The following is a 25,746-nucleotide window of genomic DNA, read 5'->3' as shown; positions in this document are numbered from 1 at the left end:
TCCAGAGGAGAGTGGGTTCTCTCCGAGCACCCCCCCTCTTCAGTGCCGTGCTGCTGTGTGGGGGGTGGGGGGAGTGTTTGGGAGAGAGGAGAGAGAGCAGTGCTCAGTCTGGAGCCTCAGTGGCTGAGTGCAGAGACAGCGCACAAGAGAGACAGAGTGTCCCACAGAAGAAGAACTGGGGGAAGCGAGGAAGCAGAGAGTGGCCAGACAGCAGCCTTGCGAGTGAGCGTGGCAGTGAGTAAAACTCTTAAAAATAACTCCAGAAATGCTCCGAGTGCATGATGGCAGATGTTAAAACACATTTGGCATGTCCACACAGCATAACGGCGTATTCATATGAAGGATAATCAAAGAAGACAGACACGGGAGACAAGCGAGTGAAGTGCAAAGCATTTTGGAAGAGCAGCTGTTTTCTAATTTAAAAATTAATACAACAGCACAGCAGGGGGTCTTTTAAACCAGATCAAATCACTTCTCCCCATTTTCTGAAAGTCACTGTAAAAATATTTAAAGGCGCAGATCTGACGAGGTTTCCTGTGACTATAGAAGAGTTCGGATGTCTGAAAGGTGTTTCAAAAATATCGTTTAAACGCAGTGTTGGTTGAAGAATTGTCTGTACTTGTATTTTTATTTTGCTTTGGAAAAAACTGGAGCAATTTTCAGAGCAAAAACATCTGTAAGGTGGCTAGTAATATAATCAAATTATCTGCTTTAAGAGCAGAATGCACAGAAACAGATCCCCTCAAACCCTTTAATTGTTTTGCAACAAATTTACTGTGTTGAATAGTCCTGATTTCAACTTATCTGCCAATGTTTTAAAGGATACAGGGTAATCCATGGAGCGTGTCAAAGGTCAGAGAGGGAAGACTGTTGGAAGCAGGAAAACAACAACATATTATGTCTTCTTTAGCGAATTTCAAAACCACAATTATTGAAGTTATTTGTAGGAGATAGAACTGGACGGCACTGAATAAAAAAAAATCTATAGACACTAAAACCACAAACTTCCAGTGTGAACCGGGATAGGAATTTCCCAGTGAGGACAGAAAATACAGAGTAAAGAGTTTCCTTTTCTTGGCAGACTGCAGACACACTTCTGCCCTCACTGTTCCCTTCTGCCGACATGGAGGGATGATACTGTCAATGATTTAATGTTTCAGCCCCTGCTTTGCCTGAAGGCACACTTGCTGTTGTCAGACAAAAGTTTAGGTCACTTGCAGAAAAGTTTGTTTATACAGCTCCCCCCCCCCGAAAAAAAACACAGGAGCAAAAGTTTTCTTTAGAAATGATCAGGTAGATTTTAAAATGCATGTTTTGACTATTTCTGATTGTCAGAAATTACAATGAGAAGAACAATTACAGAAGAAATTGTAGTGGTGTTGGAGAAGATCTCCTGTTCAGCCTTTTACCTTTAAATTTGTCCTGATTAACAAACAGAAATAGCCATTTAAGATATTTAATATAAAAAATAACTGGAACGTTGACAGGGATTCTTTCTCACATTACCAAATCACGTTTCTGAAAATGTTTCTGTTACATTTTAGGTGTTATTAATGACACCAGATACATTATTCACAAACCAGCTGTTAACATTTCTAAAAACGCTTTAATAAGTGTTAAAGTATTAAAGAATTTAGCACATGAAAACATTCTGAGGGTATGGGACTATTGATAGATGTATCAGGGCTTTCTTCATGTCTTAACAAATTGAATTTTCAACTCCTGTTGCTGTTTTCCTGAGCAGGTCAGAAATAAATAATACTAGCTTTTATGATAGGATAGCAGTCTTGCACATAAAACAAGAAACAGAATGGAAGTCTGAGCCAGGTTACATTACTGAGGTTCTGACTTGGAAACACCTTTATTGTTTTCACAGCTTCCAATTCAGAGAGTGTCTCTATATAGGTTACACAGCAATGCTGAGAAGATTGAGAGTTTCTCTGACCTGCGGTCTTTGATTCACACTGAATCTCAGGAGAGGAGTTTTGTATTACCTTACGAATGGATATTCTGCAGTGTACAGAAATGTATGTATGGCTCTAAATAACCAAAATTTGTTGACTTTGCTAAGGACCAATTTAGAAGATGCAAGAAGTGAAAACATAGCCCAGTGAAGGTTTGAAACAAGTTTTAATTTGTTACAAAAAAGGCAATTACCGGAGAACACCCAAGAAGACACACAAGGTGTATCCCTCACCTCTGCCCCTGTAGTGCTCTGAATCCAAGCGGTTTTGCAGGACGTTTTATAGCCTGAGTACAGCTCCAGTCACTCTCTGTTATTGTCATGACTGAGTGTGTACAAGCGACCATTGCATATGCATTAGAACTTAATATTTCCACACATGGCACAATGACTATTTCTGATAAGGTTATCCCTGCCTTTCAGTTATTCCAAAAATATCACATACTCAGGACAGATCAGGTCAGGGTATACACAAATAAGTCGTATTTACAAAAAACACCCCAGCTACAAACATTGTGATGTCTGTGAAAGTGTTTTTTTAGCTATACTACTTTAAATATACAGGATAGTACTCATGCGTTTTCAGTGACTGTCAACATATTTTATGTTCCTGTAATGTAGCAGTACTCAGTACGGACAGACCACCCTATTACTCACAGTGGTAGCCAATAACATAGTACCAGACAGAGGACCTTTCCTAGACAAGGACAACTCTGTCACACCTGCTGAAGTTAACAAATTAAAATGTGCTGTAATGATGATCACCAAGTAGTTTAGAAGGTGATATATCAGTTTATTTTGGTGTCAGATACATGTGGCACTGTCCTAAAGTGAATAAAATATTCTTTTAAATGCTACCGCCACTAATATTATACTTACAGTCCTAATACTACAGCTGATTCTAGCACTCTGTTGCGACTTATGCCAATGTTTCTACTGTTTTATATATTAAAACTACTACTTATAATAGCAAGATCACTGTTTTTCTATGTACACTCAAAGTTTGTGCTGTGTCATAAGCTGCAATTCATTGAACTTTCATGAGCTTCTGTTATTTATAAATAAAACAGAAAAACCTTCCTGGAGCCTAATAAAATATCCGTTTAATAAACAGCTCTTCACTTGTGCCGCTGTAGTCCACAATGGTACTTGTATAAGTCTGGATTCAATGGTAGTGAAACACTTCATGAGGTGTCTTTGTGTAGGTCACTAGCTGATTTACAGAGGTGCAGATCTTGGTCAGTCTGTTGTGCAGACTGCAAAATGATTAAAAAGGAAAGCAAACAGGAAACACTTAAGTAATGTTGTTTTTTGAAAAACACAGCCATAAGCCATAAACTTTGACTTTGACACACTGAAAAAAAACTGTGGAAAACAAATAGTAACATCTACAAATCATTTTAGTGATTTGGCTGTTTGATCCCAGTGGTTCACTAATGCTTATTATGTGCTTATTTGTTTAAATTTAACTACAAAGAAGATGACATTAGTAGCTCTTAAAATTGTTTATATCTAATACTTCACACCTTCCCTGCTGAGGAAAAGACCTTTTCCATTGCTGTGTATCTTTAAAACATTTTCAGTACCAGTTGTTAGTTCACTTCGGCAGTCTTCTGAAACTTTACCAAAAAGAGGAATGACAATTCAGTTCAACTTGCTCATTTGGTTTCTAACAAGTGGCTTAAGTACAGGAAAGTGCATTGAAGACTGAGAACTGGAGGGATTTCATTTACACCTAGGGCTGTGGGAGCCTGGAACGAGTTATCCCAATAACGTGATAAAGCTAATACCCTAAACCTCTGTGAAGAAGTGGTTGGCTGAGATCAATTAACTACTAGCACCTAATGCGCTATTGGAATGAATAGCTGCCTCTCCTTTACAACCTTTCTTGCATTCTTAAAGTAATTGTTTCACAATTTCAATAGCCTTTTCTTAAAGACTCCCAGTGAATCATCTTCCACAGTGTTGTTGGGTAGTTTGTTTCAGGCAGCCACAAACTTTCACTTAAAAGTGCCCCAGATTTTGTGTTTCCAAGCTGGTCTCACTTTCCACAGCTTCCTTTTCTGAGCTCGCAAGCGATTGTTTAGACTGATCTTGTATCTTTCAATCTTCTTTGTATATGTATATCTAGCCATCTATCCATTTTATATCCGATTCTTCCAATTCAGGGTCACAAGGAGCCTACCCTGGCAAGCAAAGGGCGCAAGGCAGGATACACCCTGGACGGGACACCAGTCCATCACAGGGCACACACACAGGCACATTCACACCTTAGGCCAATTTTCCTAGAAGCCAATTAACCTATCAGTACGCTTTTGGTGGGAGGAAACCAGAGCACCCAGAGGAAACCCATGTGAAGATGGGGAGAACATACAAACCCCACACAGAGAGGATGTCAGGTCCTGAATTGAAGCCAGGGCCCCAGCGCCCCAAGGCAGCAATGCTAACCACTGTGCCACCATGCCACCCAAGATATTTATATATTGAATCTATTAATTGATTTATTTTTATCATATATTTGCGTATTATTAAATATTCCTCAGCTGAAAATGGGTATTGCTAGAGTCTTTCGATCTGATTGGGAACATACGGTACCAAGGATACATTTCAGTTCTGAAAGGGAAGGTGTCAAAGAGTTAATGAAAGATGAAGCCCCCAGTGAGCCTTCCAACAGTTTTGTGAACCTCTTGCATCAGCCCTGGACTTTGTCGTGCCTGTGTCACCACTCTCTCAGAAACACGGGCGGTTTTATCTCCTGAGCCCACTTCCTGCTTGTACAGCAAACACGGCGGCTCCTGAGCCGCCCAGTCAGAAGGCAGGGGGCAAACAAGGGCCCTGTTGACTGTGCCTGACTGAGGGCAGATTTCAAAGAGACAGCGAGATATCGAATTTCCACACGCTGCAACAGCCTGGCGAAGCCTCTGGCACGGAAAGCCAAGTGTGGAGAGCATGAAGCACTCCATTCTTGCTCCTTTATTTTCTGAGTGAAGTACATCTCCTTGTCGACAGGATGAGATCCTGAGATTGGTTTTGCTGTGAGCAGTGACACAGAGATCCTCCAGTTTGCCTAACTCGTACGTGAGAGAAATGTAGTCTTGAGGGAAAACAGATCAGAAAATTGACAATTGGACATTGTTTTGTAGTTACGGCTTCCGTAATTTACACTTAAATTTCACTTCTGTATTTTTTCACGGTAATTTGCATCTCTGTGAAAAATGCGTCCATCCATTTTCTAACCACTTTATCCAATTCAAGGTAATGAAGCAGGATGCACCCTGGACAGCACACTTATCTATCGCAGGGCAGACACAGACACACACACTCACATCAGGGCCCATTTTTCCCATAAGCCTATTGGGCTAGCAGTATGCTTTTGTAGTGTGGGTGGAAACTGAAGCACAGATAGTACCCCAGTAAGTGAACCCAGGCTTTCAGTGCTGCGAGGTAGCAATGCTAACCACAGCACCACCATGCCACACTTGCGGAAAGCCAAAATCCCAAAATGGGAAGAAAATGCAGAACGTTATCAAGTGTAGTGTGTAATTCTTGATAGTTTAATTGATATTAAAATATCAGTTCAAGACGTTTTGAAAGAAAATGCTCACCACGCTCATTAAGAAACCTTAACATTTAGCAAAAGTGAAGTTTTTAAGCCTTGTGATGTCGAAATAGATTTCTTCTCTTAAATTTTCTCATACCAAAGACTAGACACAGCTAAGTTTACTTTTATAATTATATAATTTGGTAATTCAAATGACCAATCCTTTCATTATAAAAGATAAGAAAAATCTATAATTTTCTAAACAAGCTAATTTGAGATTTTATTAAGATTTTAATAACATTTTATTATTACTATTTTTTTATGCCTAGGATAGGAACTATACACTTTGCAAACTTTTGTAAGCAGAGATTGGTAAAGGCTGTTGTCTCTAAGCTTTCGTATTCTCTGCCATTGTGTTAGTATATACTGTAGATACTGCCTTCCCACCTACAGTACTTTACACTGTTGCATGGTGCTAGGAATTCTGACCCCTGCTGTGTATGTGTTGTAATTGATGTCTCTGCTGAGCTTTTGTGATTTTAGTGACATACTTGTATGGTGTAGGCAGTCTTGTACCTGTCTTGAACTGCTGTCGCAATTGTGTTTCTTAGCAACTAAGCCCCCTCACACGTCAAGCAAAAAAAACACAATCTAATATCAATATCAGAGTGTCTGCTGCTGCCTCATCCAGATATTGGGTTCCATCCTGGCCTATGAGGTGTGTCTGTGTGGAGTTTACATGTACTCCATTTTGCTTGGATTTTTGTTGGGTGATCCAGTTTCCTTCAACTACCCAGTTACAAGCTAGCTGGGTCTGCTTGGCTCTTAATAGTCCTGCCTTATGTCCAGTGCATCTGGGATGGATATATATTCATGAAAGAGACTGAGATTTTAAAGCAAATCCTGAAGCAACTCTGATATTTAAGTGCTGCAAAGCATTGCTGATCAAATCTCAATAATTTGAAATTGATACCGTTGTTGCTGACAGTATTTCAGTTTATTCTGAATGGTGAAAACTTGTTATGTTATTTAGGACATTTTGTGTGTTTATTAAACAAGTTTTATAAGACCATCTGTTTATTCTGGGACTATATTCTAGTCACCAGGCATTTTTAAGCCATAGTGATTTGTGTTTTTGTTTCTTAGAAACTGGTGTTTCTCAGAGGGCTGTGAGTTTATCTCTGGTATTTCTCATTCTTGGCTTTTGCAAGAAAAGGACTTTTTTGGTTCTCTAAAGAATGAATGAGTTACCATGGAACAAAAACAACTTCTCCTCTCTAGAGATTAGGAGCACTAGTGATTCTGTGGTGATTTCCAACCTGAATCTACAACCGACTAGAATGTTATGCTGGTCTTCATTAGGAGAAATTGATAACATTGTGGAGCAGAGATTTGACTTTACTCTCTTTGCCAGGAAGATGGTGTGGAAACTCCCAGTTTTCTTCCTCTAAGGAGACAGTGTTTCTGTCTCCTGGATGGACAGGTGTACACTTCCTGCATTGTTAGAACAAAGCAGAAATACTCAGTATCAGATTCTCAGATTTTTATTGTCCTTAAACTGCAGAAGCCACATAAAATGACTAGAACAAACAGCCTGGCCCCAGTGGACTCCCTGGGATCTTTAAAAAACTGTAGGGTCACTCAGCTGTAAATAACTGAACAAGCAATATTACCCAAATAGCTTCAGAGCCTTTGTAACCTTCGTAAGCTGTTTTTTTCCCCAGTGTTGAAAGAAGTACAGATATGCCATTTTCTTTTAGTTGGATCTCTGGGGTTTATTCTTTTCATAGCAATCGCGGTGACAGGCCTCTTTTGTGCACCATTTACAGATAAGCTGTAGATGAGAAGAAGCCCCTGTTTTCTGCTCCTTGTTTGCAGAATCAGGGCTTGGTTTCCACAGCACCCCTGCTTATCTCCTTGTGGTTGTGTGCAAAGCAGCAGAGCTGACAGGCAGGAACGTGCAGGCTCAGCAACCTCAGATTAATCTGACCAGCTTCCACCTGAAACAAGAGTAGCTTATTGCAACTTATTCAGCAGGTTATAATCATGTCAAAATATTATAAGAAACCATATTATGCCTGTCTGTCCACTTTCACAATCAGCCCATTGAAAAGCTAGGAGGTGCCTGAGTCGGGGGGTCCCAATCACATGAGGATTTCATCTTTTAGTTTAGTCTCAATGGCAATGAACTGAATCTGATATAAACATTTAAATAGGTTTTTACAAGGTACGTATTTGAGGTACCCTTGCTAAGCTTTCTCCCAGACCAGAATAAAATTATTAATATATAACCTGCAATATTGACCAGTAATAAGCAGTACAAAGCAGATGCATCTGCATTGTATGCTCTTTCACACGTGGTCTTCACAGAATCTAAAAGTCTCTCTCAGATTTTTCTTTTTAAAAAAGTGTGCTTTCCTCAGCGCAGAGGAACAATCACTAACAATTTTCGGTGTTCTTTCCTTCATCAGCCTTCATATCAGCAGAGAAACCTCTCCAGGTTGCACATAGTGCCTCCCTGTTGTCAGAACTTAGTATTGAACAGGAAATGACCCATATTTTTCTGCTAAACAATAATATTCACTAGGTTTATTCCTCCACAGGCCCAGTCTAACGAGTGGAGAAGGGTTTTCAGGCCAAGAGAAAAATATCCATCCATCTTCTAACCATTTTATTCCATAGAGTGTCTGGGGAGCATGACCCAGCAAGCAACAGGTGCAAGGCAGGATGGGTTCTCACCTACATGAACACAGGTGACACAGGTGGTGGTTGGCTTCTGGAAAAAATGGCCCTGGTGTGAGTGTGTGCACGTCTATGTGACTGCCCTGCAATGGCCTGACATCCCATCCAGGGTGTCTCCTGCCTTGTGTCTGTTGCTTGCTGGGATAGGCTCCCTATCTGCAGCCCCCATGTGACCCTGCATTTGACGGAGAGATTAGAAAATGGACGGATGGAAGTGAAGAAACTGAGTTATAGTGATCATATGCATTCATAATTTTAAACTACTAGGTTTATCATATCTTTGAGATACAAAACAAAACCCATTGGAGACATTTCACAGAGAGCTAAGGGGCACACTTATTCTAAACGAATAAACTAGCAAACTAATAATGAAAACTAACATTTACAATGATATACTCAACATTGATTGATAATCTCAGAGTATTGTTGCATTTGGGAGATTCAAGGCACAGAATTCCAGTAAACAGAGAGGCCTGACTGTCTATTTAGAATACAATGTGAATGTGGGGCTTCCCAGTAGAGTGACTATCTGAGTTGCTCTCTTGTTAAACATCAGCCAGGGAATGAGCAGGTCAGGACAAACCCTGTCACAGTAAACATAGTGAAAGGAGTCTGGCGGACACACAGGCCCCCACTCTGGCTCTGGGAGAGCTAACCTGCTCTGAGACTGACAGAGCTGACCTGTCCCGTCCACCATGGGAGGTAATTAACTTGTGATGAGCCGGGGAAAGATGTCTGAAATGCTTTTCTGCTCTTATACACCAGGGAAAACCCCCCACTCCTTGTGACAGTGAGCTGTGCTGCTCTGCTGAACTTCATAGCCTAGACTTTGGCAGCAAGTGAGAGCGTCAAAGAGAGAATTTGCTTCAAGTTGTTTGTGGTTTTGTTTAGCCATAATTATTGGAAAGTTGTTGAACAAAGCTAGGATATAAAATCTAGAATGAGTTATTTTCTCAAACTTGGATTTAGCTTGTGCAATTCAGTCCTTTTTTTCTTTAAAGACAATAATTTAAGTTATTCCGTCTAAGAGCACTAAATACACCAAACTGTCTTGTGTTAAGGGGTGTGTGTGTTGCAGAAGGTGGTCACTTGAATGTGAATAACTGACAAATAACACAATAACTATGAGAGACCGTGAGAATTTATGTGAGTGCATCCATGTCTTCGATCTGTTTTGAAAAAGTTATCATCAAAATGGCTGCAAAAATAAGAGATCTGGAGATAAGAGAGGAGGAAGATACAGCTTTGCCCACCCCCATGAAAATCAAACTCAAAGAGCTCTATTGTTGCCAAACCGATAACGAAAACATTTCATCGTTAAAATTAAATTTAAACATGCTTCCAGACTTTTGGCCTTGAAGTGCTACTCTCCTGTCTCTCCAGCAGAGAGCGACTTCTCTGCCTGACTGAGTCATTGTGACTCCCCTTTGCACTGAGCACAATTTGGTGTACGGCTGCTGCTCTTTAAAAACATAAAAAGGGTTACAAACCTGAGAAGGCCATTCACTTTATCTAGCTTGTTTAGTTGCTAGCAGCCACCTGATACTAGGATGTCATCCAACCATTGTAAGAAACAACAGTTATGGCTTCAACCACATGGCTGGGTAACTTGACTCAGGCTCCCACAAACCTTTCTGGAAATGTATACTTAGTTTTAGCATTTCTTGCTTTTTATGTTTCCAAGTGATACTTGCATCTGTAAAGTGGCTTTCCACCTCTCTTTTTACGATTACCATGGTTCTCTACCTCCCACTGTGTTTACCACTGTACGCTGTAGCCCATGATAGGAACAGCCAGCCTCACTTGTATGTAAAGCAATGCACTTTGGTGACTTCTTCCACAGTTGTTCAGTATGAAGAATGAATGGCATTTGGGGCCTCATGGCTGCGCCAGAAGAGAGAAATAATCGTGTCTCGTGACTGAAAGATCAATCCAGGTTGAGCGTGTGGCCTCCTGCGTTCTGGAGGTCTTCCCTCTGCCCTGAGACACTTCCTGGCAGTGTCTGAACCCCAGGCCAGGCCGGACGTGTTGTGAATTGAGGCAGTGCTCTCAGATCACAGTTCTCTTCCAGCTTCGGGCCCTTGTCAGAGCGTGCTCCTGCCGGTGATCGGCGCTGGTGATGCTCTCTTTGCACTCTGGCCTCTGGGAGACGCAGAGGGGCGCTCTGCTGTTTCACAGCTGGAGGAGGCGATGCAGGGGGCAGAGCCGCCCTCATCACTTTTTCTTTTGCTAGCATCTGACTGGCCTCCCTTTTGTCATCTCTCACACCACAGAACGGATCATCAGATTGCCTCCTGTGAGCCACCTCTCCTACTGTGGCCTTCCAATACTTGCAAGATGCAGAAAACTGAATAGTCTCCCTCCTGCCACTTCTCACACTGCACAAATCTGATCAGCCTCCTCTTCCTGACCTCTTGGGATGAGCCCATCATTCATCTTCATATATTCTTTATATACATGTGAAATACATCTACATACTTTCTTTTTAGGACAAAACCATTCTTTAGCTTGATTAACTGTGGGACTCATCTGACTCCGTTGACTCTGTTGCACACTTTCCTAAATTCAATGCTAGCCGGTTACTGCTGGCAATATCTTGAAAGAAATGACATACCTGTGTGTTTTTGTGTGTAACCTTGAATATATGGCTCCGCTCCATGTATCTTTACAATACACTTGCTTATTATTGCAACTCTGCAGATATTCTCCGCCCCTCTTTCCAGATCCCTTGCCCAATACGCTGCCTGAATGAGAGAGTGGGGGGAGCCAGACGTCAGCATGGCTGCCAACAGCTATCTGGCAGTGCCTGATGGGTACGGCATGTCAGAGCCCCTGGCTTATTACGGTAAGAGAATCATGCAGCTCAGGGAAAAAAGTGTTCTCTTCTTTGATGCAGAGGAATTTGTCAACATTTGTGTTATCCGAATAATGCCTTTTAACAGGATCTCAAGTGCAAGGTATTCCAAGTAATGGAAACGAACTTGTTTTAAAACACGTCTGAGCGTTAAAGCATGTGAAGAGAAGCATTCGGTACGATTGTTCAGACTGTTTTTAATGGTGATGAATTGGAACGGAAATTATTTTAGTCATTTTGTAAAAAGGGATACTTAACCTGTAAAACAACTGTGAATCTATTTGCCTCTCTGAGGAGAAGGGGGCTCTCACACTTGATAATAATATACATTTTTATTTAAATCTGTGCTTCTTTGTCACACTTGATAACCCGCCCAACTTCCCTATAAGATTTAAAGCCAATATTAAACTGAATTCTGGGGTGACAGATGCCCATCTAGGTGTCATCACCTGGGGTTCTCATTCCAAAGAGTGACAAATCGCATTAAGCCCTTGACCCTGATATGAACTATCAGTACCCGATGCATTAATTTGTACTGAATTAATTGGCCCTTATCTTGGCAGCCCAATGTTTCCCAGTATGAGAATCAAGCCCCGACAGTGCAAGTGTTTATATAGAGCTAATGCCGTTTACAAACACTGATATTGGAGCATAATCACACAGGGGAGCCCACAGGAAGTTCCTCTGTGGAGAGGAAACATCTGTTCAATGAGCGCCTGTCGGAGATGAGAGCTCAATGCAGGCACTCCAGGATCAGGACCTGGAGCCGAAGCTCTGCTTTGAGAGCATGCAGGTAGCAATCAGGTACACAGTTGCTCTTGGTCTGGTCATTACAAGAGATGGGATTCCAGTAAATCCATTCATTGTTTAACCATTTCATCCAATACAGGGTCACACGGATCTTGGCAGGCAATGGTTGCAAGGCAGGATACACCTTAGACAGGACACCAGTCCATTGCAGGGCACAGACACACACACTCACACCAGGACCATTTTTCCAGAAGTCAATTAACTTACCAGTATGTTTTTGACAATGGGAGAAAACCAGAGCACCCGGAGGAAACATGTGAACACTGGGAGAACATAGAAATTCCATGCAGAGGACATGATTCAAGTACTCAAAATCCTCGTCAATTTTTAGTGCACCTCTTCAGTATCAAACATGAAACATGAGCCAATGGACAACTATGGAAACTAAGGAGAAGTTAATTTTTTGTAATTATGAAAGGCACCTTTTTTACACAAAGTGTTGTGGGAGTATGGAACAAGTTACCTAGCTATATTGTTAAAGCTGATACCCTGGTTCCCTTCAGAAAAATGGTTAATGAGACCATTGGATCAATGAATTACTAGTAACCAAACAAACTAGATAGGTTACAAAAAGAATGGAGCCATTCAACCTTTCTTATAAATATGATTCCAACTTGCAGAAAAATAACCAAAAGTAATTTAATTGCTGAGGCTACACAAAATTAAGAAAAATTATTATGGGATTGTTTAAACAGTGTCATTCCCAGCCTTTTCTATACATCAAAATTTGAAACCTATCAGGAGTGATTTAGAAAACTGCTGGATAGCAAAAATGCTAAACAAAGTCAAAACAGAGATACAGCTACTAAATATCTTGGAAATATCACACATATAAAATATTATTTCTGTAACTAATATCGGAGTGCAGAAAACCATTAAAATCAAAAAGCTTGTGAAATTAAGGACTTAAACTAATAAAAACATTTGTTGAAAATCACTGTTAACCCACAACAGAGATCTCCAGCCCTAGTGTAGCAGGTTTTGTAGGTAGTTTTTAAATAATAATTTTCAGAACATTTTGATTGAGATGAATTGAATTAAACAGGTGAGAAAATTGTTTTGCTTCAGAAGAGCTCTGTAGGATTTAACACTCAGTAATGACCTGAATGACTAATTGGATCCGCAATCTTACTTATGAAGAGTGAACATGCTTTCCAAATGTTGATCTCTTCTCCTTGACCACTTAAAAATCCTGCAGGACAGTGGATTTCAAGGACCAGCTCAGCAGTCCTCTGGTCAGGGAAGAATTTATCTCTAGCACTGACTAGCCTCTTTAAGGCTTTATGCACAGAAGGATGATTTCTCTCCTGGATTTCATTCCAACTTGAACTCTGCTACAGCTGATAGCAATTAAGTACATAATCACCCCAATTAAGTAAGCTCATCTGGAACATAAACTCATGGGACTTTAAAATATATTAGAGCTATTGTCTTTACTCCTGGTCATGGACTTTCCCTGTATCTTTTGGTTTTTGTTCCAACTGAATTCTTTACCACTGAAACTGATTTGAATTTCAGAAGCTAATTGAAGGTTTTTAAAATATCTGGTTTCAAAAATACTTTGCCTGCATTGTAAAAAAAACACAGCAGTAACAATATTACCCATTCACTCTTCATCCTGCTCATTAAGTGGTTACTACTTTATTTCCATCTCTTAGATCTTAATAGGTGGGTGACTAATGATTGCTGTCCAAATACAGGTAGGAATGGACGTTTATAGTGATTCAGAGGCCCAGTTTCTTACATTCCACAAATGTACTTTTAAGAAGCTGGGAAACCAGAATTTTGCTGAAGGACGATACTAATTACTAAGCCCATCCAACTTCTTTATAATCTTAATAATCAACTTGATGGCAGGTACCGCAGTTGATTAACAGTTGAGTCGGAATGAAATGCCCCAGTAGTACTCCTGTATCAGGGTCAAGAATAATTCAAGTACAACCAGAAGTGAGAAACAACTTCTTCTGGACCAACACACACTGATTCCTTAGTGCTATCTAATGCAGGGGTGCCCAGTCCTGGTGCTGGAGATCTGTTGTTTCTGACAGGTTTTTCCAGGTGGTTTTCAAGCAGCAGCATCTGAAAAATTGGAAGAAGTTGGTCCAAGTGAAGAGTCAATCATGGTGCTAAGAGCGCAGATGGACTAAAAACATATAGACATGCTGAACTTCCAGGACCAGGATTAGAAACCCCTGATTTCCCCTGGTTCAGATTTCACTGGAGATTGTTCCGTGAGCTCCTAATTCACTGTGTAAGGAGACTCTACCTTTATCTCTAAGCTAGCATTATTTAATCTTCCACTTACGCCCTGTTGTGATGTTATTATGTTTAGATAGATGGAAGGAGATAATAATGGCAGTAGGGGGGAGATTGGAATTGGCTTTACCAAGAAAGGAAGAAAACACTTCTCACGCTCCTGTCTTTGCAATGGGACAGAGCACCACCCGATTCTCCTGTCTTTGAAATGGGACAGAGCACCACCCGATTCACACTTGCCAATTGAGGGAGACTCCTGTGTGATCCAAGCAGTAGAAAATTAACCCTATAGAAAAAAAAATCAAAAGTTTGAGCAACACTCTGACCAGGATTGCCTGAGAGTCAAGGTACAGTTGACAAAGTGCCACAGGGCCTGCGTGGGCTGGAGTCAGTCAGGTTTGTCTCAATGACCTTGGTTATTCTTTGTGACGGCTGCATCAGTCTTCTGTCCTCCTTATAGGTAGGGAGGTTGAGGTAGTGCGCTATGTGGATTCACCATTCGAGATTCCAAGTTGGGGAGGTGAGGAAGGGCATGTATAAGAAAAAAAAACTTGACTTCATTTAAGAAGGTGCAATTGTTTTCACTGAACACACAGTTGTTTTCACTGAACGAGAAATGAGAGTTTTTAGAATAACAAATATCTTACTGTTTGTTACCCAAGTGCCACTTAATTCACTGGAATGCCTGGAGTGCTGCTCCATTCAGCTGCCTCAATAGCTGATCACTGCAGGCAGGCAGTGTAAGACAGTAAAGGCTAGGAGCCTTCTGCTTCAGGCTCTGGAGCAGTCAGTGCAGTCTGTGAGCAGCCTGTGCATGATATAAGTTTGTTGCACTCTAAAATATTTTGAAACACTGTGCTTATTTGACTATTCACTACGCAGGGTCACGCTTCTTTTATTCGGAGACATGAGCCTTTGCCTTCCTGGTGTCTTTGTGATTAGCCCATTTGCACGTACCCAGGATTAATGAATGCATTGCTGCAATTCAAGTAAACCTTATTTACGATTCCTTTACAGTCCATTTTAACACAACATTTTGCTATTGTGCCAAGACACCTGAAAGAGACTGAATATCTTAGGTCGGACTGAAGGCAGAGATGATGGTAGGATTTAATAGTGTGACCAGACTGTTAGAACTTCAGGTAGGGACAATATTACGACTTGCAGTCAATATTATGACATCACCTGCCAAACTACCAAATTACAACTAAGAATCTGCATAAGATATTGATCAGTTAGAACATGTATTAACCTGGATAGAAGAAAATGCAGCAGAGAATGTGCCCTGCAGACATTTTACTGCAGACTGCTAAATATTTTTGCCTTGTCAGGAGTCACAGCTGCACATACTCTAGGCAATCTGCCATGTATTGGTATCTGAATAGGTCCATTTAGTCCTTATCATGTTGTATAGCTTTTTTATGCTGGTTGTACAGTTGTGCTGTACTGTTTGAGCTTATGGGTGGCATGATGGTGCAGTGGTAAGCTTTGCTTCCCTGTAGCTCTGGGTCCCTGGGTTCCATTCCTGAGATGCTGTCTGCATGGAGTTTCTATGTTCTCCCCTTGTTTGCCTGGGTTTCTTATGGGTGCTATGGTTTTCCTCCCACAGTCCAAAGAAACAAATAATTGGTAGGTTCATTGGTTTCTAAAATTTGCCCGGGTGTGTGTGTACCTTGCAACGGACTGACGTCCCATCCAGGGTATGTCCTGCCTTGCACCCATTGCTTCCTGGGATAGGCCTGCCCTGTGGCCCTGAAGGGAATGAAGTGGTTTAAAAACTGATGGATGGGTGTTTAAGCTCATCCCAGGAAATTACTGAAGGTCCAGGGTTACTGTACTTACGAGACCATCCCTAGCTGTGAAAGTGAGAGTCAGTAAAGGGAAGAGTTGGCGGTTGGTTTCCTTAAGACATCCTTAAGGCCTTTTGCCAATGATGTCATCGCTTTGCTCTCTGCAGTTCTGATCTGCGATCCCGATCAGTGTGAACGCTGTCCCCTCCAGCACAAGCCCTGTCCCTCTTTTCACACGGGCGGAGTCCCCCACTCCGCATGCTGTTAAAACAAAGTTCCAGCCAACCAGCTGCATCCTGTTTTTGATGTCCAACCAGTTCAAAGGTCACTGCGGTCCATTCAATGGCGTCTCGGTGGCCTCGTAAAAGGAAAATACTAAAAAGAAAGGGCTGCGAGAATTACATTCCTGCTCCGTTGTACGTGCGAGGTCTCTCTGACAGTAGGCCAACACGTCCCAGCTGTGTCCAGATGCTCAGTATGTTGAGAGCAGACCCTTGTCTTCTGGCCAGAGAGATGACTGGTCAGCAGTAAGTAATCAGCTGGAGCTTCGCTCTTCCATCCTTCAAGCCTTGATTAAAGCTCGATCTGCACATGTATAGCTCTACAAATAATGCTGGCACTGTAACAGGGAATTGTTCAGTCAGTATTAAATTTTGGAGACAGGCATTACTTCAGCAGCTGCGAGTGATGTCAGGCAAACAGCAGCCCTGAGAAAACATGCCGGCATGAAGAAATCCTGACACGTTGAGCCGAAAAATTACTCTTCTAACTCTCGGAGATATGGAAACCCTCTCCTGACTCTTTCTTTCCATTGCAGATGTGCTGTCAGACCCTCTGAGCTACTCCCTCCAGGAGAATGACCTTCAGCTGCCTTCCTACAGCCAGTACTCCAATCTGCAGTTCTCATCCATGCCACAGGGGGCGCCTTCCCCACAAGCCTGCTACCCGCCTTACTCCTACAGCCCTCAGGGCCCGGAAGGACCTTATCCACCTGGGAGCTGCGAACTGGGTCGACCTCCCTGCATGCTGCCCACTGAGATGGAGTCCAGCCTCCCTGGGCTACCCTTGCTGAAAAGGGCACGGCTGGGCTCTGGCGCGCTGAGGCTGCGTGGGCAGGACGAGCTGTGTGTGGTGTGTGGGGACAAGGCCTCAGGGTACCACTACAATGCCCTTACCTGTGAGGGCTGCAAAGGTAAGGCCATCACTGTCTAGAGAAGGGACCTGCTGCCCCTGCCCTGACAGGGTGCATTACAGGGTTTCTCAGTCCTGGTCCTTATGGGCTTTTCTTACAGAGGTCCCGTTCCTGAAGCTTAAGGGTCACAGAACAGCAGGTTATCTATGTCTTTGTGGTCATCATTAGCTTGATACCTGTGGACAACAGTTATAAGGGTTAAAATCATTCATTGACAGGTTACCCAGATCACTTTGATGAGCCTCCACAGGTTTTCACCTGGTGATGATTAAAAAGAGGCCAAGACAACCTGCCGGAGGGCAAGTCTTGAGTTCTCAACTCCTGAGTTGCCTGAGAGTGAGAGAAAATCATTTGTAATCAGAGCAATGAAACAAGATAATATTGCTGATTGATTACTGTCGGGGAGCACAACAAAAGTACAGTCTCCTTTAACATAAAAAAACGTTTTCATAGCTATTAATATATTATTATTGTTTTGACATGGCTGATCTTTTAAAATTTGGTATTTATCTTCTTCTAATCAAAAAAAGATGTCATGTGTGTCGACAGTATTTAACGGTATGGACTGGCAAAACCCTGTAATTCTGTCTGCCGCCTCAAGATGGCGCTAGAGCCTTGCAGCAGGTCATGAGGGTCATCATTAAAACAACTGCAGTGATGTGTGTACTGGACACAGACAAGGCTGTGCCTGATCCCGGCTCCTGTTCTCTTTCTGCAGGATTCTTCCGGCGCAGCATCACCAAGAAGGCGGTGTACAAATGCAAGAGTGGCGGGGGCTGCGAGATGGACATGTACATGCGCAGGAAGTGCCAGGAGTGCCGGCTGAAGAAGTGCCGTGCCGTGGGCATGCTGGCGGAGTGTGAGTTGTCTGCTCTCAGGGGCTGGAGGCTATGTACCCTTGAGCTGGGGACCCACATTTGCACACCTTGATGTCTCAAAGCAAAAACAAACTGCAAAAATGGCATCCTGATCAAATTCCCCCCTGGTCTTTACCAATCATGGCCTCCTTATAATCCCTATCTATCAGTTGGCTTCATCACTCTGCTCTCCTCCCCACTGATAGCTGGTGTGTGGTGAGCGTACTGGCACACTAAGGCTGCTGTTGCATCATCCCGGTGGGGCTGCAAACTGGTGGTGGTGGAGGACAGTCCCCATTATCTGTAACGCGCTTTGAATGGAGTGTCCAGAAAAGTGCTAAATAAGTTTAAGCAATTATTTGTAAATGCTGTGTGTGCAAATCTGACCAAACAGCTTGCTTAATCCTGGGGTGCTGACAAGAAGCTGTCTGATGAACACCGACTGTTTTCCTGGGACAGTGAGAAAAACACGCAGCAAAAACATATAAATGTCATTCTCCCCAGTATAACATGGAATAGGTTTTGAAACTCTACTGAGAAAATCAGTGTACTACACCATCTCAGAGGGCAATTGGCCAGAATGAAGGTATTATTCACATCTCTGAATTAATAAATATGCTGTAGACATTACTTACATCATGTGTGTAGAAATATGGTTATCAAAGCAGCCTAGCTGGTTTAGGACTGGCTGTGCAAATGACCCCAGAGTAAATGAGCAATAAACAGAGAACGGTTTGGTACTCTGGTCTGGTCTGACTGTATTTTCTCATTGCTAGCTGGTTCTCGGTAAATGATGTCTGCTTTTTTTAACATTAACAGCAGCAAACGAGAATTTTGCACAACATGTGTGGTTATGAATCATTTTAACACTTCTCATTCTGTCCTTTCTGGCAAGTGAGCCTACTAAGTGTATTGTACAAGTGAGGTGCTGATAAAACCTGGTGACAGAGGATGAAAGACGTTGGCTATAAGGAGTGTCTTTATAACGTCCGATAGTGATATGTCATCTTTCAGCCATGTTTGGTGGATCCTCTCTAGGCCTGCTGACAGAGGTACAGTGTCAATCCAAGAGGCTACGCAAGAGTGCCAAGCAGGGCTCGGACATACTGTGTGCCATCAAGCAGGAGGAAGACGAGGGCACAGAGAGCCGACAGGTGTCCTCCACAAGCAGGCTGCCAGGCCAGGTACCAAGCCCTTCTGTCTTAAATCCAGTCTCCCGTAACAACCATGATGAGGTTATGCTTGTGAAAATGTACCATGGGCAAATGTGCTTGGTAATTATGCCTTGAGCTTCTGTTTGAACCATGCTTGAATCGTGCATATACAGCAGGGTCTTGACATCTGCAAATTCAACATTCCCAGATTTGCTTATTCGTTATTAGGTCTGGCTGATGGGGTCTTGGAAGAAGAGTAGAGCAGGATGAAACCAAGCAGAAGGTTGTTAAGCACAAGTTTCAGATCAGAAGCGCAACAGCCTAGCATCGTGAGATGAATCTAGCTTGTGAGGGAGCATCTCCCTGCCCTCTGCCCGAGTACCCACTACCCACCATCTGCATCTCAGCGTGGTCTTATTTTTGTATTGCAACGAACGCTCCTGGTTGAATCGGCGATGTGTAGAAAGACAGGCTGGAGATGACTTTACGGGCTTGCTGATGGATTTATTGCCCTTCTCATTGCATAGGACTGTGCTAATCAAGGTGACAGAGAGAGAAAGTACAGGCATCCGCTGAACATAGAGTAGGGATTCGTGTTGTTTATTTTAGATGATTACGATACGTTTGTGATTACTGTTCTTTTAGTTGATCAATGTTATTTGAATGAACTAATTAAGGCAGTATATTAGTAATTAAACATATAAGGGAGGATTAGTTTTGTCTTTTAACCATACATACTATATATTGTAGTACATTATGCGATGGTATAGGGGTTGATATATTCAACATTTGGCTATGTGTGACAGTTCTCTGCACCGAACCCTTGAAACTCATGAATGTTAAGACCCTGCTGTTCTTCCCTTTGCCCTGGTTTCCTACACTTTGCATTCCGCTTCTTTACAACAGCACAGTAATGAGTCTGAGCACATGTTTGAGCCCTGTGGTGTTTCGTTTCTCTTTGCAGGGCAACACAGGGCTGACTCCTGAGGAGCAGAGGTTGCTAGATGGCATTGTTGAGGCTCATCGGAAGTACCGCAGGCAACACGAGACACTACCCAGCACAGTAGGGCACCCTTCCCTTAGCCTTTCACTCTCCTGACAGGCTGGCTTTGACCACTCCTGGTATTTTGTGTTTTGGAATTGCACTGTGCTACCATGGTTTTCTCTTGTTGTCAGGTATGATTCAAATAGGCTTTATTTGTGCTAAAATCATTCTGTCAAAACATCAGTGCCTTTGTGATAAATAAGGTCCTACTGAGCCCATAGGCAGGGGTAAATTCCCTGTAAATGAATATATTTAATGCATGAGAGACCTGGATCAAACTTGTCACAGCAACCAACTATGTTATAAACTGTATGTTTGATAGATGAGCCACATGGGCCTCTCTTGTGTGTAACCTTTCCTTATGCTCTCACTCTCCTACTTTCTGCTTAATGATGCTTGGGTGCTTTTGACTGACAGGGAGTCAGGGGGTGAAACGAGTATGTGCCCACTTCTAAGATTGCAGGACAAACTCATCCATCTGTGTCTGAACTGTGAGTGGAGTTCATGTAGGGCAGAAGAACACCATTAGGGAAAACTCCACAGGATTTATTTAGGTCCCGCTTCGATTAAAAGCGCAAGTAGAAAACAAATTAATGGACAGATATAAGGTCCTCATCTTATATATAACCTATAATTCATGTTGCTGACCCTATAGTCTCCTGGAAGGATCTCATACAAAACTGATTTGTGTGCCATTGTTGTTTAGTCTCAGCTGATCATTGCTAGAATGGGGTTTCACCTGTGACGGGGTAGCTACACATCTAAGGAGAGTCTTCCACTCTGTGTGCTGTCAACAGCTCAAGGTTAATGAACAACTTTTTCAATTTCAAGGCTAATCCACAAGGTTAATGAACAATTCCAGAAGTGGGAGATTGAGATCCCAAGATCAATTGGCCAATTAATAATGGCATAAAAAACTTCTGTGGTCTGTAACCTTTTTTAATGTCCTTATGGTCCTAAAATTAGATTGTGGCCTTTTCTGGCATCTCCACAGGTCTTTGACATGCCAAATGCTGAGGAGGGCTTTGACAGGCTGGCAGGTCTGGCATCACCACAATGCCATGCCTTGCTGCTGTTTGCCAGGAGTCTGCCTGGTAAGCCCTGCACTTACTGCAGTCACCTTCTGTTGTTTTTTTTTCAGAAGAGAGAAGATAAATTTTAGTTTTACACTGAGCTTGGACATGTTAATTTCCCTGTATCTAATCTGTGATGGTTTCCTCTTTTTTTTGTCAGATCAATACAATAAGTCCATCCTTCAATAACTGTTCATAGCCTGACTTTGGCGCCTCACATATCTTCTTCACATTTTCCACAGGGTTTGATCTCCTAGACTGTGAGGATCAGAGTTCTCTGCTTAGGGGTTCCACAGTGGAGGTCATGTTCCTGCACTCAGCTCAGCATTTTAACCAGGGGCCGAAGAGGGCCACAACAGGTATGGGGCAAAAGCAAGGGATAGATAAATTCCAATTTTATTTTAGCTTTCTTTCCTCTGATAACTTGTATTCACATTACCCTTGCACCTTCTGCAATCTTGATCGGTAACCAGAAATAAAACACGGCATGATGGACATGAATGTCAATGAAGAGGATGTGAGGATGAATTCAGGACTTAAACCCAGAAACACGTCTTTGCATTAAGACTAGTGGGTGTCTGGAACAAGCAACTCAGACGTGCTGTATGAAGCTGAGATCTGCTTCCCTGAATCTTTCAGAAATCAGGAGGATGAGTTCCTAAACTCTTTTAGCAGATTGACAATCTTGATCGGCTTGCTTCTCTGTAGATTGTCCTCATCAGCAGTGATTTGAACACTGAATGCTGCAATACCCCACTAATTATTTGAAATCAGCTCTGGTTTTCACCCCCCTATCCCCATAATCATCCCTGTTTTTCTGGACATAGCCAGATACTTGTGAGATGATGGTTACAGATCGTGCTCAGCACATCGTCAAATGTGTAAGTACATCATCAACAGAGATTCTCAGCCCGTGAGTTTCTGATGTCTTCGTGTATTCGCTATAGCATATTGTTTAAATTAAGACACCTGGTAAATATAAAGATTTGTGGAGTGCACTGCTTTCATTCTCTTCTATAGGTGTTTTAAGTGACATAAGTAGTGTTCATGGGCAGTGAACACAGGGCCATGTCAGTGGTTGTATGTGATGTGACTTTAAGTCTAGTGAGAGGTACCGCTCCATTCCTGGTTTCAGATCCCTTGGCCTGGCCGCTTTCAGCTGTGTATCCCTCTAGCCTGGAGCATTCTCCCCTGTACTGGACACGTGGCCTGGATCCCAGCCTGCGGTCTGGAACAGAAATCCCTGGGGTCACAGGTAACCAATCACCACCCTCAGAGACAGACAGACTAGTGGGAACAGTATTCGGCCAGCTTGAGAGTGTGTCGGAAATGGTAATTAATATGGACCTTCGACACTAGCTAGCAGAGAGGATGAAGGGCAATCAAGACAAAGAGTCTGAATCTTGAAAATGGGCAAAAAGGAAGAGCCCAAATGTCAGTCAGAGGGGGACACAGAAAATTGGTAATAGAGGATCTAAGACTAGACAAAAAGACCAGCATGCAGAAAGATTGCAGAGTTGGACAGCATGAAGTGCTGGAAGTCTGGACACACTCAGAAAGAAAGGGCGACAGTGATGTGTTACCTGATCTGGTGTGTGTGTTTGTGTCTGCAGAAGTGACAGAGGATCTGTTGACCACAGTCCTTAGCTTCTTCCGCAGTATGGGTGTCCTGGGGGTGACCGAGTCAGAATATGCCCTCCTCACTGCCACTGCTGTGCTTTGCTCTGGTAAGTATCGCCCCCTTGTGGACCCCACTGTCAATTTCTGATTACATCTGATCCCCCATTCTATGGAATTAAGTTGCTTTTTAACTTGAAAAACACAGCTTAGATATAGTTTAGGTTAAATCACATTTCCAATAACTATTTTGTAATATATATTTAATTTTGCCACCCACATGTGCACTACTGTACTTGAAAAGCTGATACATACATGATGTTTCTATACTTCTTCATTAGCACAAGACCAGGATTTTCTTTGGCATTATTCTACATATTACTGATTTTGTGTAATTTATGTGGGAGTGGGAGTTCTTCACTCAATAACAAGTAGTAGCCAACCTAGCCAGCCAGCAGCCTTATCATCCTGCAATTCACAACTAGTAACCCACTGAAGCTCAGCAGGTGTGAGCCTGATCAGGACCTGGGTGGGAGACCTCCTGGAAAAAAAACTAAGGTTGCTGCTGGAAGTGATGTTAGTGGGGCCAGAAGGGGGTGCTCACCCTGTGGTCTGTGTGGGCCCAAATGCCTCCTAATCTATCAATCAGTTTCATCACTCTGTTCTTCTCCCCACTGATAGCATGTGTGTGGGGAGTGTACTGGTCACTATGGCTGCTGTTGCATCATCCAGGTGGGGCTGCACACTGGTGGTGGAGGAGAGTCCCCATTACCTGTAAAGTGCTCAGAGAGGAGTGTCAAGAAAAGTGCTATATAAGTGTAAGGAATTATTATTATAAGTAACTATTATTATAAGACTCCGAGTTCCAAGTCCCTTTTCAAGCAGCCGGATTCAGAGCTGAAAAGAAAGACTGAGATATTGAGATGTGCACATTTTTCTCTCAAGGCCCAGTGCTATAGCCGGCTGCCTGCGCTCCCGAATTTCATTGGAAATTCCCGATTTCCATAAGTGGGAGAGGTGAAGACTGATGCTCTGCCTCCCCCTCTCTCTGACCCCTCCTCTCAGATCGGCCCCTGCTTCGTGCCCCCGCCCAGGTGGAGACCCTGCAGGAGCCTGTCCTGGAGCTCCTGGGAAGGGTGAGCGGCCTGTGCCACCCCAGGGACCCGCGGCGCTTCGCCCGGCTGCTGGGGCGCCTGACTGAACTGCGCACACTCCAGCACAACCACCTCCGCCTCCTGAGCCAACACCCCTGGGCACCCCAGGACTGGGCACCCCAAGACTGGCACCTGCACTAAGAGAGGAGTGGGGGGGGGGCTAGTAATGGGGGGGGTCTGAGGGGCGGAGGTGGAGGAAGAGTGGGGGGAGAACAAAAGGCGAACACTGGAGTGAGAGAAGGAGAGAGAAGCAGAAAAGAGAAAGTATTTTAGACAGTTGGGATAAAGGAAGAGGAAGAGTATGAAAAAGGTGAGGCGCAGAGAAGAGTTTAAAGGATTGGGGTGGGAATAAGGACAAAAGGGGGAAAGAGAGAGAGGGAGGAGGACACTGAGAAGGCAGGGAATGTAGATGAAATAACTGGCCTGTAGGTCTACCGGCGTATGGATGTCACACACAGTCCCTACATGCCAGGAGAGTCAGGATGTGCCCTCCCAGGTCTACAAGGGCATTATCACGTGTGTTGTGTGGTATAGGAGCTCCTGCCCCACCCCTGTGCTGATGTGAGTGCTGTGGACAGACTCTCTAACCAACAAGATAAGAAAGCGGGGAAGTGTGTTTGGAAGAGGACTGGGGCACTGGAGAACGTTGCAGAGCTGAAATGTTGGCAGAGCAGCGAGTGGACGAGTGGCTGCTGGAGAGTGACACGAGCGCTGAGTGGACATCAAGGTCCTGGATTCCATCAGAGAGTCTCTGCTCTGACTCCCCAAAGCTGCTGCATAAAGATGACTCAGCCTGTCACACTGGAACTTGATAGACGAGATCTCAGTTGGACCTGAATCTGCCGTTGTGTACTCACATTTGTTTTTCACTTGGCATGTGCCGAGTGCTCCCCATTTCATTGACTCAATGGAACATTCCCTGTGTGCTGGCTGAGCAGCAGTGTGAAGTCACATGGGTCAAGACAGGAACACCTATATAATGCTTCATCAGAAAGGAATCATGGGGCCAATAGTAACACACATGGCAGGATTGCATTCATACCTGTATAGAGTTAATCATTTTTATTGATAATAGGAGAAAATTGGTAACACACAAATCACTGTGTTCTTCTACACAATGTTCTATGACAGAACATTTTTTTTAAAGGTACCAAAAACTAAAATGAGAGATCCTATGTATTTGTTGTACTGATATACAGTAATTTGTAGGACAATATGGCAAATTCATGTTCCTTTTGGAAAGCCTTGTGCAAGAGCTTGTATATCTGCTATTAAATAGGAAATTACAGGCATGCATTATTTGTACATGCATGTATTTGTCATGTTGATTTCTTTTTGCAGTACATATAGATAGAAATATGTGCCACACATACTGTACTGTGTATAGATGGTGTTGCATTTCCCTGCAAGGATCCTTCTTCTGTGATTTCAGTGGGCTGCATGGTAGTAAGACAGCACACCCAGATGAGAATTGCAACAATGAGAACTGAGAGCAGGTCTAAACAGGAGGCATTTCTTCAGACTTCAGCAGCAGTAGGAGCGCTAGAGAAATCTCTCTAGCCATTTGGATGAAGCTGAATTGACCCCTCTTCTCAATGAAAACGAATTAAACATTTGACCACTTGAGGGCGTCAGAGAGTTAAACAGCTGGAGCCTAACCACGCTACCCAGCCTTTCCATAACATTTTGTGAGCTGCA

General features: G+C 43.0%; 1 protein-coding gene across 3 annotated transcripts; it reads left to right on the top strand.

The window, feature by feature from the left end:
• On the top strand, positions 1-25,359 carry nr1h5 (nuclear receptor subfamily 1, group H, member 5). Of its 3 annotated transcripts, none has more exons than XM_088639997.1 (11): positions 1-234; positions 10,970-11,091; positions 16,774-17,148; positions 17,867-18,007; positions 19,020-19,189; positions 20,124-20,222; positions 21,199-21,298; positions 21,520-21,636; positions 22,413-22,532; positions 22,891-23,004; positions 23,989-25,359. In XM_088639997.1, the coding sequence occupies exons 2-11, from the start codon at positions 10,995-10,997 to the stop codon at positions 24,093-24,095; spliced, it is 1,440 nt and encodes a 479-aa protein (XP_088496123.1). In that variant the 5' UTR covers positions 1-234; positions 10,970-10,994; the 3' UTR covers positions 24,096-25,359. The 3 variants fall into 3 exon arrangements, with proteins under 3 accessions (XP_088496123.1, XP_088496121.1, XP_088496122.1); XM_088639995.1 differs by having other exon boundaries at positions 3-234; positions 23,960-25,359; XM_088639996.1 differs by having other exon boundaries at positions 5-234; positions 19,044-19,189; positions 23,960-25,359.
• The last annotated feature ends 387 nt before the right edge of the window (positions 25,360-25,746 follow it).

The sequence above is a fragment of the Lepisosteus platostomus genome, chromosome 7, assembly GCF_059453375.1.
Source record: "Lepisosteus platostomus isolate fLepPlt1 chromosome 7, fLepPlt1.hap1, whole genome shotgun sequence".
NCBI lineage: Eukaryota > Metazoa > Chordata > Actinopteri > Semionotiformes > Lepisosteidae > Lepisosteus > Lepisosteus platostomus.
This window is presented reverse-complemented; position numbering and strand designations above follow the sequence as displayed.

Excerpts from the sequence above, each read along its gene's own strand:
- nr1h5 (XM_088639995.1), top strand. The coding sequence starts at position 10,995 with ATGAGAGAGTGGGGGGAGCCAGACGTCAGCATGGCTGCCAACAGCTAT. Across the intron at positions 18,008-19,019 it reads CGTGGGCATGCTGGCGGAGT|CCATGTTTGGTGGATCCTCT; the intron begins GTGAGTTGTCTG and ends GTCATCTTTCAG. Across the intron at positions 21,299-21,519 it reads GTTTGCCAGGAGTCTGCCTG|GGTTTGATCTCCTAGACTGT; the intron begins GTAAGCCCTGCA and ends CATTTTCCACAG.